The sequence below is a fragment of the Argopecten irradians genome, chromosome 12, assembly GCF_041381155.1.
Source record: "Argopecten irradians isolate NY chromosome 12, Ai_NY, whole genome shotgun sequence".
Classification (NCBI taxonomy): Eukaryota; Metazoa; Mollusca; class Bivalvia; order Pectinida; family Pectinidae; genus Argopecten; species Argopecten irradians.
In genome coordinates this window covers 14,026,786-14,045,541 of record NC_091145.1, presented here as the reverse complement: position 1 = coordinate 14,045,541, position 18,756 = coordinate 14,026,786, and the positions used below count along the sequence as shown (strand labels likewise).

Sequence of the window (18,756 nt, the reverse complement as noted above, 5' to 3'; positions counted from 1 at the left end):
GTGCGTGACTTTGGCTCGGGTATGGGTACAGAGTTAATATTGTACCTGCTTAAACGTATTGATCAACGATTTGATATGTCCAACGATTTTAATTAAAATACTTAACAATGTTGTGGAATTTTGTCAATGTTTTACGTTATATGTTTCATAAGAAATGTAGACACAATACATTTATGCTTATAGTTTGCTTATTGGTTATGTAAAAGAATTTTGCTCTGAGTTGAATTGTCTATTATTAAAAAAAAAAGTGATTCCCCAACTTTCAGTTTGAGTACACCAAAATTTTTTCTTAAAATTTGGCTCGTTACCTGAAGTACAGATGGTGAAAATTTCAGAAAAATCTAAGTTTACAAATTTCAAGAAAATTGAAAATCCCGAACATCATGGAAGTTTTATTGTTTTGTTTTTGATTTTTTTTAGTTCAAAAATATATTAGCTTTCAGTTTGATCTACTTATAGTCAGTACGAAGAAATACGTCTATCTCAGCATACGTATATTAAAATCAATCCTTACATTTTTAAAAATCTGTATTGATCTGTATCTGTAAAATCCATATTGATCATTGAGACCATTTTAATCAAAATGTATCGTTAGCTTTATTTACAGTGTTGAATACGACTCAAACATTCTGATTAAGCAAAATCAATGTTATATATCGTAAAGTAAAAGCACTTTTTACAGGAATAAACAGCAACCATTGAACCGTGGTAGTTTATCAATGAAATATTGGGTTAATCAACTTAATTTGTCCATTTCATAGCACTAGTAAGAGACAAACTAATCTTACACAAAGAAATATATGCGAATAGAGTTACCTCCCCTATTATACACCGGAAGTAAATAAAAAATAAAGTGGAGAAATGAAACTGCGTTTAAAACTCGGTCGGGAAACGAAGATTCAGGAGTTTGACGATACATGCGTAGTTTCAAACATCTACCATGTAGTGCAGGAATTGTTTCCGCATTTAAATGGGTATAGTATATTTACTGAAGTTCTTTTCTTGAAAAGAGTCAATGTCAATGATGTCGGTTACGAGAGGTTTCGATGATATCAGGGAGATCAGAGTACATTGACGATAGTGGAAAACAGAGTCATGACTATTTACCACTAAAAAAAAATTTTCTCAGGGGGGGGGAGGGAAAATCACCATTAAAGTTTATGATTGATCTCTCCCATTGCGATAAAACGTTTTTTACATTTATCTTCTGTTTTGAACAAAGAAGAGGACTCCAGTTTTGTGATGATCATCATCCATTCTCTATACATGTAGCTATAATGCTGTAGGAAAAAAAGGATATTTCGCCTATGACTGGCTGACTTTTCTGAAGTGAAATATTTTATATACATATACAGTTGTTTCATGCCTGATCAGTCAACAGTCGAAACTCTTTCCCCAAGGTGTTGGGACCAACCAAATGAACTGTTTAAAACAGTTTATAGGGTTGGTTCCTGCACAGAGGTAGATCTAGAGAGGAAAGAGTTTTGACTGTTGGCTGTTATGACATGAAGCAACTATTTTGTAACAGTACTAATATAACCTAGCTGAACCACAGTCACAGCATCTTGCGAGAAAGACATTTGTCAAAAAAATATTTGGGTTTGGTACATCAGTGTTTATGACATCAACATGTAAATTTAATTATGATGTCAACATTCAAGCACATACAAATTAAAGAGTTCCCCACCGATCAAAAGTTAAACTATTGACTGGCCAATAGTTTCTGAGGATTTGTACATTTTCAAGCAATTTTGGGTGAAAAGAATCGAAATTACTTCGATTCATTTATAAAGAGAGTCAGCTACATTTACCGGTACATGTATGTATACATATAGAATTATACCAGACAGCAATGCAATCTGACAAAGATCTAGACTCGTTTTTTTACAAAACACCTGTTCACAGTCTGAAAATTAATTGCTGGAACAACATTTTGTCCAAAAAAAATCTCACTGATGACTGATGAGTCAGTCTTAACTTACTATGTTCATCAATTACTGTTGTAGATTCCATTAATATAGCTGTACAGCAATAAATGAACTTAATAACCTGTACTTGCATTGGTACATGTACTCTAAAACAGCATATAGCAGAATCAAATAAATCCCTTCCTTTGATACAAAATGTAATATAATTGTAGTTTGGAGGGTCATTGGATGAAATTTACCTGTACATTGAACTCCTTCTTAAAGTTCTACATACATATATCTGTTTTTAATGGATTGAAATTTGTTTCAGAGTTTGGTAATATATACTTTTAACTGCTAGTTTGCATGGTATCAATTTCCTTTGTTCCAGCGAGTTTATATTAAGTCTAAACAAGAAAGATTCCTTGGACATAAACAAAACTCTTGCTAGCCAGGGAATTGTATCTGGGGACCTGGTTTATGTTGTAACCACAGACAATGATGATGCCATCGCTCCAGTCTCTAAACCCCAACTTCTGTCTAAGGATTGGACAGACTCAGTTCAACAAACTTCAGGTGTTGGTGGCCATGGTAACTTCACACAGACTATACGCACAGGGGCAACATCAAAGTCCTCTGAAGGGCAGACAACTAGCAGAAAAAACGTTTCAGGTCCTAACCAGCAATCTACTTCTGGTGCTTCATTGTTGACGGAAACTCCTGATGATGATGAACAGGTGTCAGAAATGGACACACATGAACATGTAGATCTGAGTGTTGTGAACAGATATCTAAATGAACCTGTGTTGTGTCGAGAGAGTCATGGAGAAGTTGTACCAGCAGTACTCAGTGATATGTATCGGAGTGCTGGGGTCACCTGTTCTGCTGAGGCCATGTGTACTGTCCTACACGTACTGTTGTTAGAGACAGGCTACACTACCGTTAGAAAGGTAATATTTGTAAAAAAAAAATATAGTTTTGTTTTAATTTTGTATTTGTTGATGGGTTGGAAATAAATCTGATAAAGAGATAGACTTTGCTTTGAGGCGGATGTTTCATTCATATGAGATCTTATTTAAAGTTTACTTGAGACCTGAGCTTTCAAAATTAATCAGTGAATAGAAAATGGTTAAATTTGTTACTTTAACTTTGATATAGCAATCATGTTTTTTTACTTCTTCAGAAAGTTCCTGACGGTTTGATTTCTGATGACCGTGTCTCTCGGACAAATCCTGTTGTTGGTAGTACATGTACAAGCTCTGACGTCCTGCGCCAGACAGACAATGCAGACAGTACTAGCTCTGATGTTCCAGGCCCTGACAATCCCGAAAGAGAAATGCCAGAAGGATGGCGAGACAAGCCTGGACAATATTGTCTGTGTTATAACCATGTACAGACTAATTGTACTGAGACAACACCATGTTATGTTGTAACCTGTGTACCTATGGGCTCAGTCCTAGTAGTGCACGGTAAGGGTAAAAAACATACTTTACAAAAACATACAAGGAGATTCACTTAATTTGAAATTGGTTATATTGAAGTAAATTGGTTATATTGAAGTATTGTTTAATATGAAATGAAATATAATCATTGTTCACACATATGCTTTGTCTTTCCCCTTGGTTATATGGAAATTTGGAAAATTTGAAGAGATTTCTCATTTCTCAAGGACTTTAATATAACCGGGTTCCACTGTAACAATATTTCAGGAGAAGACTAAGATTGGCTATGCCTGATGTCTAATACTATTGACACTTACATCGATTCAAAAATATTTCAAACATCTTTTTGTCAATAAAATATTTGGAGATTCAGAAATATTTCAAAATTGATATGGAACAGCCACCTGTCCAATAGAAAATTAAAAAGTGATTATTTCAAATTTAAAAAGGTCTGTATTTGAAATATTTTTATCAGAATTTTTTTCTGGAAATTCATTTGTTCATTTTAACTGTCAGTCTAAAGTATTTAATACTGGAGATGGTAAGTGAAGATTCTTGATATTACAGTTCTATTCCGAAAACAGACAGATTTTTGAATACTAAAAAGTTAAGGTTAATTGTAATCAGTAGTTCTGTGTGACTTAATTTTTTTCTATTTCATATGTCCAGTAATAATAGTTGATGTTGGCTTATATCATAATTATGGTCTTGTATTTCAGGTAAACTGCAGGAAAATGAGGACAAGTGGTTCTGTCATGTTAACCTGAATACAAAGGATTTCATTAGAACAAAAACCACACCTCATAAAGGTATTACCAGCACAATGAGGAGACAATGTCTGTTATTTACACTTGGTAGTTTTCAAGTATTCTTATAAAAAAAAAGTGTTAGTTAAAGATGCTCCACCGCTGACAAATGGTAATTTTTCAATATCAAAAACAGGAGCATATGATTTAGAATTTTTCTTCAGTTACAAAAGTTACTTACTTTACGCTATTACCCCTGTTGAAAAGTTTGAGCTTCTAACTTTACTTCAAGTAAAAAAAAAAAAAATTGCATCCTGAAAAAATTCCGTGGCACTATATATATGGAATGAAGTACTGATTGCCCATGACCCAAAGGCAAAATAAATTATTTTATATTATTTTTTTGTGTTAATTAGGCTTATGTATCCACAATTAAACACTAATTATTGTTCAAATGATGAATATCATTTACGCTCTGTCGGCTTAGCAGCATCTTTAAGTAAACTGCGGTATATGTATGGTGCACAGTGCATGTATTTCAGTATTTGTTTCTTGATTTTGGTAGCTGAAGAAATTTGGAGAACGTGTAGTAACATGCTAATTAAACCACAAAATTTATAAAATTATCATAACTATCTGTTAAATCCTGAGAATTTAAATTTAATATTTTGAAAATTAATTCTTGTTTTAACTTTTCACAGGTGCTGCTGAATGCTACCAAAATCTGGAGAAGTTGTCACAAGTGTTCAAGGATTTAATAGCCCATCCAATGCTACAACACTACAGATCAGGTACACATGTGTTTCTATATTCCAAATCTTTCCAGTTTGTTAAAGGAGCCTGGGTGACCGAGTGGTTAAGATGTCCCAATATATTACTACAAGCCCCTCCACCTCTGGGACGTGGGTTCGAGGGTACTGACAGCTGGTCAGTGGTTTTTCTCTGAGTACTCTGGCTTTCCTCTGCCATCAAACCTTGCACATCCTTACATGACCCTGGCTGTTAATAGGATGTTAAACTTATAAAAACCAAAACCAAATTATTCAAGGATATGATTATGAGACTCTTTCATATAAGGGTATAAAGGACTACCCAAGGTGTCACTAAATAGGTAAAATTGGAATCTTTGCAACATTAAACATGTACTATGCACATTACAGGTTTATTACCATGGGCAGGTCTAGTGTCTGCAATAGAAAGATATGAGGGAAAATAGTTTCTATTTAAAGCACCTATATTTGTGATCTGTATTTCGTTCTTATCTGCTTCTGATATGATCACCATTTCCGAAACAAAAAATTCTGTCATGATCCTTCGTGAAATTTTGTAGTGTTTATCCCTATGTGTACATGTTCGGTTTTGATGCCATTATGACTTGCATGGCCAATTGGAGGCCACCTTGGATTTTGACTACTGATGGCCTTTTACTGCCATGTACATGTACGTGTATCCTTAGAAATATGGTTGTCATATATGAGGTCTCTCTGGTCTTTTCATGTACTGCACATGTACAGGTACTTCAAGTTTTCAGACGGGACCAGAAATCAATATGATAATTAGCTTACCTTTGTAAGGTTATTGATTTCAGAAGTATATTATATCTCGGAAAGATAAAATGCAGTTTGAAAGTGTTTCTTACAATCAAAAGGTTGAGGAAAAGAAAAGATTCGGAATGAGACAAAAATTTGATCAAAAGTATCCCAAACATCGTGCTACAATCTCTTTTAATGTCAACTGTAACACACTTTATTTGTGTGAATAAAACTCTATTTTTTTCCATCACGTACAGAACACGGTCTCCCTCCTCTCTATGGGATCTTTGCAGTTAGCCATGAAGTTAAGGTAGGTTCAATAGCCATATTATTTTATGTTGTCATTAAGCTTCAGTCTTTGATTTGTATAATGTTTCTTACATTTACGATTTATCTAATAGCTCATAAAGATGATAAGTTCATAATATAACCACAGATTGTACAGAGACCTTTATAAGATATGTGTAATACTGCTTGGTGATCAAGGTCTATAACTACCCAATTTTAGAAAACATATGATAATTAATGATTGTTTACAAATTATTTAAGATATCTCTCAGTTTACAGAAAGATAATTTATCTTTAATTTTGTATATGATGCAATTTATATCATGTCATGAGGTGTCTTGAAACATGGCATGGGTTAATACCCAGATTTCAATACCTGAAATACTGTCGTTCTTTCATATACACTCCATGGCTTTAATGTGTAGCTTATTAAAAACTATTGCATGTCAACATTTTAACTTCATAAAACATGTAATGAAAGTTGTGTAGAAAACAGACTAAGTGGTATAATAATTTTAATATGTCAATAGATCATCCATTTGTTCAATGTAGCCCATTGATTCACCCAATCAGAATTTTAGTCTCAAACCACCATCACCATGTCAGTATGGGTGTAGTATGTTTGTTTTCTTGGCACTGATTGGTCAAATAATTTTAGAGAGCTGTTTAATTTTCTTGGCACTGATTGGTCATTTAAGTTTAGAGAGCCATTATGTACCATAACCTGCTTGAATTTATGTTTGATAATCATTGGTTTTTAGCTGAAGATCCTGGGAATGCTGGATGTTGTGAGTTTACTGAATATGTCGGAAACTTGTAAGGAGTTCAACCATTTATGTAAGGACAGATATGCTTGGAGGCGTGTGTACCTGAAAGATTTTGAAAGTTTTGGTAGTAAGTTGAACAGAAATCAGGATGTATATGTCTGTATTGAATTTCTTTATAAACAGAATATCTCTTTGTGCAGTAATTAAAACTTCAAATTTTGTTTTTTTTAAATTTTACTTCAGTATAATTGTTTGTTTAATACTGGTAATAACTGTAAATTGCAAACAATTAATTGAAATTAACATTTGTAAAATTTGAAGAAATCTTTTCATAACTGTTACATATAGTGTAAAACATATCAAATACTGTATAGTTGTTGAATTTTGTGGGTGTCAAATTTTGCGATTTACTGTTTGGAACATATTCGCGGGGGTTTATATTCCCGAATTATCTTCGTAGCATTTGAAAGTGTCATTCATACAACAGGCAATAACATATAAAACCAGTAATTTCATTAATTTTGTGAGGTATTAAATTTCGCAATTTTGGATGGATCTGCGAATATAACGAAATTAAACCCCCCCCCAAAAAATACCAACAGTATATTTAGATCCTGATGTTAAAATGTTGAAATTACCATCGACATTGAAATTAATATTTCTTTCCAGATCGAAATAACAATACCTTGGCACAAGACTGGACCAGGGTAAGTATATAAAGCAAATCAACCCCTTTTCAGCATTAATAAAATATATGAAACTGATGTGGTGTGTCAAGTTAAGATGTTACATGTATACCCCCTGCAGCAAAGTTTGATGAGGGAGGGGGGGGGGGAGGGTGAGTTATATTGGAGTCAACCTTCACAGTAATGTTGGAGACCATGTGTAGATGTGTATGAAAGTTTTGTTTGATAATTTTCTCTGAGCTTAATGAATTTTTGTATGTAAAATAAATATTTAAAACATCTTATCAGATTTATCAGACTGTAAATCACGAAGTTATTGCCCGTTGCAGTAATAATTGTTATCGCTCATTGTAAACTTCATAAAATTAGTAAAAATTTACTGCGCTCAATGAAACTTAATATGCAAACTAACTACATTTATTCTTTATAAAAAATCAGATCTATTTGACAGTAACTAACAGAGTTATTGCCCTTTACAATAATAATTATTTTGGGTATTGTAAACTTAATGTAAATATTTACCGGGCTTTATAAAATTTAGTATGGAGCCTGATATCTGTAAGATTACAAACAAGTTAGAAAATCAGAATGATCGTACAGTGATTTTCTGAATTATTTCCCTTTGTACATGATAACACAACTCTTACTGATGTTATGAAACTCTGTATGCAATCTCCGCTAACATATAGGAATAGTTTTAACAAGGAAATTGTCTGACAGTTACATATAGAGTTATTGCCCTTTGTAAAGATGAAATTTTGTTGTTTGACTCTCAAGGGATTACTATCACTATCATTATATCTGACTCTGGACTATGGCAAAGTAAAACTGAAGGCTCTGTGTATAATAATTTATGCAGTAGATCAGATGGGTTAGTCTGGTCCATTGAATGAAAAGGACGTTAATTGATTGATATGGTACATTGTTAGCTTTGAAGTTTGACGTCACACTTTTGTAGTCTTCAAAGGAAGTCTTTGGAGGCTAATTGGTCAGGTAATTCCTCTTAAAAGGCCTTCAGTTTTACTATGACATACCGGGTAGTCCAGGGATAGACATAGCAACAGTTACATTACCCCTAGAGAGCGATGATCATTTCTAAGTATGGTGACTGTATTATGAAAGTGATACTTCTAAAACTCGTCTTCTGTTTTGACAGCTGTACCGACAGGAGTACAGATTAAGGAAGGAACGAAGAAGAATATGGAAGAGGAACCCGATGCCAATGTTTGGTCTCTCCTGTTCTTCCTTCCTTTGGGTTACCTCCCCCTGGTCCATTCCACCCTGGCATTCTCAATGGAGACCATGACCTAGACCCAGTCTTTGGCCATTACGATCGTAAGTTAAAGACTAGTGTATCAAACATACAACAATTACTAAAAACAACTCGGTGTATAGTTGATAAATTTTGTGAGTGTATAATTTCGCGATTTACTGTTTGGAACAAATTCGTGTGGGGGTTTATTTTCGCGAATTACCTTTGTAGCTTTTAAAAGTATTATTCCTACAACAGACTATAATTCGTAAAACCATGATTTTGATCACGAAGTTGGATACATCAGCCAAGTTAGTGAAATCAAAACCCCGCAAATATTAGTAACTGTACAGTATTTTCACATACTATTTTGATGCAGGAGATAAAGGAAATTATGAAAAATTTGTTGTCTCAATCATAAGTATATCAGAAACATATGTGACTAAATCACAAATTTAAATGATTGTGAACAATTGTTAGGCTTGACAACATCAACCAAGTCGCAGCAAAAACAAAATACTTTACAGCAACAATCATGTGTCCTTGTAGCAAACAATGATATAAAGCTTGCAGTATTAGACGACCAGATCTTGTAGAAATGATTTAGATTTCTATGATGGCTCATGATGTCATGTCATAAGATTATGAATTTTTGCATGTGTTGGGAGTCTTAATATTTCATTGATTGATCTTTAGCTATGATTAAGACAGTTTTAATCTTTTTAAAAGCATACCATTAGTCGTTAATCTCTGTTGCTCACTTGACTTTGTGCTTGGAGTAAGTTGAAAACTAAAACTTGAGAATGCTATTAATTTGAATTGTTTAATAGTAATAACAAATTTGCCGGAATTGTTTAAGTAAAAAAAATTATAACAAATTTGCCATATTTCAAATTGCAATTTGAGTTTTATGAATCACAGATAATATTGAAGTTTCTTTTTGAAATATGATGGCGTGTTTGTGTAGTTTTTGAAATATTTTTTCGTTGATCCTCACAGGGAGAATGATGCCTAACTCTTTGATTGAACAGAGGACTCAGCCCAGCAGTGCTTTATTTCGTCCACGGTTTGACCCCGTGGGACCCCTGCCTGGTCATTTTCTTACACAAGGAAGGAACTCAGGCCAGCGAGACAGAAGGGGCCAATTTGGTGGACGTTTTGGTGGAGGTCAGATGTTTTAGAGGACCATGTTTTCTAACGTCTAGGATACAAGGACTGAAATAATTGAATATCACAGAAGAAAAATCTTCCTCACATCAGGACAACAGGCTTCGCTCAGGAGCCTACCCATTGTATCTATTCAATGAAATACAAAAAATAAACATGAGTGGTATAAAATTGTGTAGAAATAATTTATTTTGAGTGTTCTTGGATCTGGTAGATATTTTAATGGAATATACCCTTGATTATGTTGATGTATATATTGCATGGAGAAAGATATCCCTGCGCATAATTTTATTAAAATTTTTTTTTTTTCAATGTTCTGTGCAGTGTGCTATGTACTGTACAGTTATTGTATATATTCATTTAATTTTTATATATCTGGTAGTGAATAGTACTAATTGTTAAAATAAGTGATGCTTAATAAGAAAAATTTGAGAAAAATAATAACATGTGTCAAAAGGAGGGGTTGGGGTTGTTGCCATGGTTTTCAGGTCATTATACATGCTCAGTATTTGAAGAAAGGGTTTGTCTGAAAAACTCCTTAACTGCTTTGGCAAATTCAATGGAACTTTACAGCAATGTTTTGAACTATGAGTAGATGTGCATGCATGTTTTTTTTGCATAGATTTTGGAATAAATCCCGAGTGTTTTTTTTTTTTGTTACTTAATAAATTGGGCATATATTCATTTATTGCAGTTGGCCAATATTGCCGAAATTCGTTGTGTACTTGTATCTAAAGCTATATGTTGGCTTGAAAAACCTTCTTATTCTTAAAATACTAACATTCATTCTTATTCTCAAAAAATTGATATCGTTTAGATGTGAATAATGTGTGTCAAAAACGTTCTTGATTCAACATCCGCATATAATTTATGGAGCATATATCGGTATAATAATAACTTTTGTAAATGAAAATGACTCAAATGAAGAATTGTTATAAATTTCATGGGGAGCATTATTTTGAGATAAGAAAACTGAAAAAGAAGAAATGTTCTGATCTATAGCTTGCAAAAAATAAAGCATACAATCCAATATTTAAACAGTTGTGATTAGACTGGCCACTAGTCTCTAGAAATATTAAAAAAAAATCATTAAAATTTGGCTTGATTTTTTTTGTATTTATACTACATGCCTGATTCTAGAGATCAGTCAAATCCAGATGAGGTTTTTGTAATTTGATACACAAGGTTTGGCTAGGTATGAAACCACACTCTCAGTAGGAGAATTAGTCTCGCTTTAGGTCCCTCATTAACACTGGCTAGCCATATAGCCTTATCTGATGGTGTGGTGTAACCCCCACTCCCTCAAGTTAGTGACCGCACTGCTAGAGAAAACTGGTAGGTCACAGATAACCTGTACTTATAGTCCTGTCAATTCAGCCAAAATATTGGCCTAACTTATAAATTATTGCGATAATTGTTTTTTTATTCTTTTAGGATTAGTAGTTCTCAGTATTTAAACACTAACAGGAAAAAAATATTGGAAAATCCAAATCTATGAAAAAAAAAATTTCGCCCATCATAAGTTCAGGAAAAATAGAGAAATTCGCACAAATGAAATTTTTTTTAAGAGTGATGTCTGCCTCATTTGTAATATATTTGGGGGTAAAAAAACTAACTGTATGTGGAGTCCAAGTTTAGTATAGTACATATAAGCTAAAATGGAGTGAATTAATTAAATTGAACGATTAATCATTGAGCAATCAAAGTGGTAAAATATGTTTTGGAACATCATAATTTTAACATTTAAGCCCTCTTTAGATACAAAAAAACACTGAAATATTTCAAAAAAACTTTGAAATGAAATAGTTTCAGATTTCTGATTAGATTCTTCAAATATGACCTTTTGTCTAGTATCATTGCATATAATACCATGCATTCACATGATACAAACGAACAGGAACCTAAATCAAAGCTGGTCGATCATGTCAGTGTTCTATGGAAAACAACCTTTGATATTACTTCCTTGACCCATATCCATATCAACAATTTACATAATTTTTGAGCAAGTAGTTTAAGAAATGATGGGTCTTACCTGTAGTGATAGTACCTTTATATATCTGGTAGTGAATAGTAGTAATTGTTAAATAAGGGATGCTTAACAAAGAAACTTGGGAAAAAATAATGACATGTGTCAGAAGGAGGGGTTGGGGTCGTTGCCATGGTTTTCAGGTCATTATACACACTCGGTAATTGAAGAAAGGGTTTGTCTGAACAACTCCTTCTTAAACAGCTTTGGCAAATTCAACTGAACTTTATGTTTGGAACTGTGATGTGGTTTTTTTTTTGTTACTTAGTAAATTGGGCATATATTAATTTATTGGAGTTGGCCAGTATTGCCGAAATTCATTGTGTACTTGTATCTAAACCTATATGTTGGCTTTCAAACCTTCTTATTCTTAAAATACTAACATTCCTATTCTCAAAATATTGATATCGTTCAGATGTGAATAATGTGTAAAACGTTCTTGATTCAACATCCGCATATAATTTACGGAGCATATATCGGTATAATATAACTTTGATATAAATGAAAATGACTCAAATGAAGAATTGTTATATATTTCATGGGGAGCATTATTTTGAGATAGGAAAACTGAAATTGAAGAAATGTTCGGATCTATAGCTTGCAAAATAAAGCATACGATCCAATATTTAAACAGCTGTGATATATACTGGGTATAGCTGAAGGTGCTTTAAACATTCTCCTGAAACATGATACTGACAGCCCCTCTAGATTTGTTTACTTTCCAGCTCCATGTAATTCCCAGTGACTGACCACCACGTCCACTTCCCTTGGAGGTTAATTGTAGATAAGAAATCCAGGGATGCAAGGCTATCACTATGGAAGAGTTTTTATTATTATGTCAGATTCTGATGTTTCAACATTTTAACTGGAGGGAAAAAAAAATTAGAAGTCAAGGGATATGTAGAAATCGGAAGGGATTATGATCCAGCACAGAATGTGTGTGACTATGATTAATTGAAACAGGGTGTTGGCTCTTACAATAGGTTGGGAAAGCAAATTACACAACAAGAATCATCAAGAAAGCTAGTGATTTCACAAAGAATACAGTGGATTGGACATTAATGAGTCACAAATAATGATATCAGACTTCACTATTATGGTAAAGTATGTGGATGGCTCTTTAAAACTCATCACAATTTAAGGAAATGACCATTCTACATAACACAAGGATATTTGTTTTGTGTTAAATACATGTTCACGGTAGAACATTAGCCCTGATGGTAGTGAACAAATGGAGCATGTGAACTAGAATGTTTGTGTTGTGATTTGTGTCGGGATTATATATAATGCATATCATGTGATATTTATTCTGGTTCTTGGATAAAAAGATATGTATGTGTGAGCTTTGGATTTTGCAGTCAAACCTGAGATAAGGTAATACACATAACACTTGGGCCATGGCTATAAACCTCTATTTTCATCTGCCTGTAAAGCAAAATTCATGCGCACAAAAAAATGAAACTTTGATTTACAGATACCTTATTTTATCAAATAATTCTTACATAAGAGGGAAACAAATAGATTATAATTTTAAGCCACAAATATTGTTTATTTAGGTAGCAATCCTAAAGAAAACGGATTCAAAAGTGAATGGAATTTAGCATATGGATGTTATAAATATAATTCAAAGAAATTGGAGGGAAACTCTTTTGGTATATTAATGTTTAAACTATTAAAAAACTGTTAATTATCTCATGCTTCAAGACATTATATTACATTAAGTTTTTAGACCCTGTTTAAACTAGTGATTACTTGTTTGCTATATATCATTTCATAGGTGTACTTGAACCTAACTTGGTGCGCATCTGTCCTAATCTTAGATATTACTGTTGACTCATAAATTGTTGTAAATTTTGGCAACAGTATGCAGAAAATTAAATTGTACAATTCAGATTAGTAAGTCCATAGGGTAGGGTTCATTACAAATTTCTATCACCAAATAACCATGCCGTTATGTTTACTATTGTTTTGACCGGATTCGACTTCACAGAGGAATACACATCTAGTTAGCAACAAAGTTAGGTTCAAATAAACCCAAGAAGTATATACATTGGTATACAAAATCGCTAGTTTAAACAGGGTCTTCAACCTTAATGGGCATTTATTACATACTAAATGAAATGGTATGGTAATTGTGTTAATCAAAATTTGCTAATCTCTTCATGATTGTCAAATAACAGCTATAACATAATAACCTTCAGTAATGATTGTTACAGGTTACAAAAAATCTAGTCCAATTCTCTGTGATATAAAAACCATTATTTATCAATTACAAATTAATTTCTGAGCATTTGTTTTTACTCTATTGTAATTTTGCAATAACGAAATATATACACAGGTAGATGGATAGTTGGTTTTGTATATATTTGTTCAGTATACAAAATATTTGGAAAGCTGAATTTATTTAATTTTTTATCCCCCGCGAAACGCGTTTGCGGGGGATATTGATTTGGGCTCTGTCCGTCCGTGCGTGCGTCCGTCCGTCCGAGTATCGTTTCCGGGCTATAACTCCTAAACCGTTCAACTTCGCTACACAAAACTTTCTGTACATGTTAGGCTATTGCTCTAGTTGTGCCTTTTGCTAATGGGAACCTTTCATTTTCAATACTTTTTCTGTTACCATGGAAACTTATTCAAAAATACCATATTATTAAAGTTTCCTTTCTATTCCGGGCTATAACTCGAAAACCGTTCAACTTGGCTACACGAAACTTTCTGTACATGTTAGGCTAGTGCTCTAGTTGTGCCTTTTTCTAATGGGAACCTTCCATTTTCAATACTTTTTCTGTTACCATGGAAACTTATTAAAAAATACCATATTATTAAAGTTTCCTTTCTATTCCGGGCTATAACTCGAAAACCGTTCAATTTGGCTACACGAAACTTTCTGTACATGTTAGGCTAGTGCTCTAGTTGTGCCTTTTGCTAATGGGAACCTTTCATTTTCGATACTTTTTCTGTTACCATGGAAACTTATTCAAAAATACCATATTATTAAAGTTTCCTTTCTATTCCGGGCTATAACTCGAAAACCGTTCAATTTGGCTACACGAAACTTTCTGTACATGTTAGGCTAGTGCTCTAGTTGTGCCTTTTGCTAATGGGAACCTTTCATTTTCGATACTTTTTTTGTTACTATGGAAACTTATTTAAAAATACCATATTATTAAAGTTTCCTTTCTATTTCAGGCTATAACTCAAAAACCGTTCAACTTGGCTACACGAAACTTTCTGTACATGATCTTTTAAATTATTCTTTTAAATGTCATGTTACTGGAGAGCGGATATATTGTTGTATGAATTTATTCAAGGACAATACAAAGCTCTGTTCAAATAGTTAAACCTACATGGATGACAATATCAAGATTTAAACTCTTAGTTACAATGAGCTTCATTTATTTTATGTTTGAGCTTTCATACACAACTGGGCGCGGGGGATAATGCCAAGCTTTGCGGCTCCTTGTTACATCTTAATATCAGTATTTCTATTCAAGATGACAAAAATAAGGAAATAAACTAGTCTTGTCAAATTACATCATAAAAGTGCTTTTTCAAAAGCCATTTGTATCAAGAGTATGTTCAGTTAATAAAATTACTTCTATTGGAATGTAGTGTTCATTTGTTTGTTGTTTATTTCTTTTCCAAATTAATTTGGCTTACTTTTTCTAAACAGAATATCACATCAGGATTCCATACTTTGTGCAAAAGTAACACATATGCACATTAAATAATCTACCGATATATAATATAATATCAAATTACAAGTGTATCTGGTGTTTTATGGAATCCTGGGTAAGGTTTTTAATTCAGTTCTATTATAAAATGTATTGCATCTTATATATAAACAACAAGATACAACCTTTAAGGACGGCATGAGACACAAAATCTTCCAATTTATTCATTTGATTTATTTAAATCAATTTTAAGACCTTGAAACATTTGTGAGACCGATCCCGAAAATCATTTTGGTAGAACCAATCATGGGAATAAGACAGTTTATTTTGGGCTCAATCCCGAAAATCATTTTGACAGAAACACTGACAAGGGACTAAGACAGATTTTTGGGATCGATCCCAAAAATCATTTTGGCAGAAACAACTCCTGCGACTAAGACAGATTTTTGGGATCAATCCCGAAAATCATTTCAGTAGAAACACCTCCTGCCAATAAGGCAGATTTTTGGGATCGATCCCAAAAATCATTTTGGCAGAAAACACTCCTGGGACTAAGACAGATTTTTGGGATCGATCCCGAAAATCATTTTGGCAGAAACACGCATGGGACAGAGACAGATTTTTGGGATCGATCCCAAAAATCTTTCATTTTGGAAGACATTTTCACTGGCTTTCAAGGTATCAGTCCGTAAACCATAAGTCATATATTAGGAAATAAAAAGTTATTACTGAAAAAGTTTTGTCTATTTAGCATTTTACACAAGCATCAGTCACTTCTTACACATGTATAGTCCTTAAAATACACAACGAAAAGAGGAACACCATAATTTTTTCCTCTTCTCAAAAAATCTTGGTTATTGATAAATTGTTGAACACGGTGGTCAAAATATCTAGTGCAGGTAACTGGATCTTTTTGTACCAGAGTAGTTTTGTTGATCCATGTCATATTATTTATCTGGTGGGTTGTATATGATATGTTATCATTTAACTCCCCTAGAATTCTCAAGAGGTCATGCCACCTTGTATCACCTGCAGACAGTGATCCAAACCATGTTGGTAGTCCAAGTTGGCGAATCATTGCAAAAACATCTTTCTTTCTCTTTTCTAAGTAGGGCGGGGAGTTTCTAAGAGTTCTGAATATGTAGAAACCTTCATCAAGGTTTACCAACTTGTCCATGCGTGTCTGATTAAGGGCTTCAGCAGCAGTAACATTTTTGTCTTTACTTTTGCATCTTCTCAGTGCCAAATAAACTTTGTCTGATATCTGCTTCATCTGTATCTTTTTCATTTTGAAGAAGAGATTTGGTACAGAATTAGCTGCTCGTCTATCAATATTTCGGAGTTCCCATTTTACAACATCACTGTAATTAACCTTTATTTCTCTTTGGGTATTCGGTATGCGACGTTTGCCACAAAATATGGAAGGAAATGATAACTCTTCCGCATCTTTGTCAGAGTATAAACTCAAAGGGACGCTGTCCTTCACCAGGAGCAAATGTGTATATTGAGTCATTCTGTGGACATACAGGATCTATCAATGTATCAGCGTTTCCTATCACCCGGTCTTCATCTGCTATTTCACTGAATGTGTCGGAGTCCTGACCTTCATCATCAGACTGCTCTTCATTTTGGTTTGAGGAAGATGCTATGAATGTGTTAATGATTTCTTTGGCACTTTGATCCACCTTTGAAAACCACTCTTCATCTATTTCAACACCAGATTCTTTATAAAGTTCACCATTGTTAAAAAAGCCAATGTAAAGCAGCCAAAACATGCATTGGTCGAACGTTTTCAGTAAACTCACACTTTTTATAAGACAGTTTTCTTTTGATTCTCACCGGAATGGTAGTTTGTTCGAACTGTCTTGGCAATGCTTTAATGGTTGGTTGTATATCAACTGGGACATTTACAACATTTCCATGAATACTTAATTGACCACCTCGGGGAAGTTCACGCATTTGCATAAAAGGGATTCTCAATGCAACTAACCTTTCTTCAAGCTGATGCAAATTCAGTTCTGCTGGTTTATGAGGAAATGACATTTGATTTGCAAGTGATAATGTTGGCATTTTCCCACTTTTCAATGATGAAGAACACGTTCTACAAATCCATTCCTTATCATTCTTTGAAATGTAATTAGTAGTACATCTAGTAAAAAGAGAACTATGGTCAACATTTCTATTTACTTCTGTTACAGAGTGTTTTAAACCATGTTTGGTGACAACTTGTACAGACATACACTGGACCTTCTGCTATTGTTTTGTGAAATTTTTTGACAACATCATTCAAATACATTCCTCGTTTACAGTGCAACTCTTTCAGTTTGAATATAGGGTCATTTCTCTGCAACCTTTTTGTTCTTTTGGCAGCCTTTCTTTCTTTATTGTTTGTTGAATTTTTTCTTGAAATCTGTTTTACGATTCGTTCTTTTTCTTGGTAATATTTAGACAGACGAGCCTTCCTTTTACTAATAAGTTCTTCTTACTCTTTCCTGATTACGATAAAATTCATGAGTTCTAACTTTCTGTTTCATTTTTGCTTCGTTATGTTTAAAATCTACATTTTCTCTTGCTTTTCGCTTGATTTTCTTTTCTTTTGTTCTTTCAGATGTTCTGTATTCATCATCTGCTCTTGCTCTCTGTTTACTTTTCCTTTCTTTTGTTCTGTATTCACCATCTGTTCTTGCTCTCCGTTTACTCTCCTTTTCTTTTATTCTTTCAGATGCTCTGTATTCATCATCTAATCTTACTTTCTGTTTAACTCTAACTTCTTTTAATCTTTCACATGCTCGATAGTCATCATCTGTTCTTGCTCTCTGTTTACTTTTCTTTTCTTTTGTTCTTTCAGATGTTCTGTATTCATCATCTGTTCTTGCCCTCTGTTTACTTTTCTTTTCTTTTGTTCTTTCAGATGTTCTGTATTCATCATCTGTTCTTGCCCTCTGTTTACTTTTCCTTTCTTTTGTTCTTTCAGATGTTCTGTATTCATCATCTGTTCTTGCCCTCTGTTTACTTTTCTTTTCTTTTGTTCTTTCAGATGTTCTGTATTCATCATCTGTTCTTGCCCTCTGTTTACTTTTCCTTTCTTTTGTTCTTTCAGATGTTCTGTATTCATCATCTGTTCTTGCTCTCTGTTTACTTTTCCTTTCTTTTGATCTGTATTCACCATCTGTTCTTGCTCTCTGCTTACTTTTCTTTTCTTTTGTTCTTTCAGAAGCTCTGTATTCATCATCTGTTCTTGCTTTCTGTTTTCTTTTCTGTTCTTTCAT

General features: G+C 33.4%; 2 protein-coding genes across 2 annotated transcripts; one reads left to right on the top strand and one right to left on the bottom strand.

Annotated features, from left to right (window-relative positions):
* Positions 1-834: 834 nt before the first annotated feature.
* On the top strand, positions 835-10,141 carry LOC138336817 (F-box only protein 7-like). The gene is given in 11 exon segments (XM_069286409.1): positions 835-974; positions 2,299-2,857; positions 3,091-3,376; positions 4,069-4,158; positions 4,797-4,886; positions 5,885-5,937; positions 6,677-6,800; positions 7,352-7,389; positions 8,525-8,599; positions 8,601-8,703; positions 9,620-10,141. Coding segments are annotated over 11 exon segments (1,713 nt in total). The 5' UTR covers positions 835-861; the 3' UTR covers positions 9,802-10,141.
* Positions 10,142-16,938: 6,797 nt separating this feature from the next.
* Positions 16,939-18,756, bottom strand: LOC138336678 (peptidyl-prolyl cis-trans isomerase G-like). The gene is made up of 2 exons (XM_069286208.1): positions 17,974-18,756; positions 16,939-17,172 (listed from the first exon to the last, which is right to left on the bottom strand). The coding sequence occupies exons 1-2, from the start codon at positions 18,754-18,756 to the stop codon at positions 16,939-16,941; spliced, it is 1,017 nt and encodes a 338-aa protein (XP_069142309.1).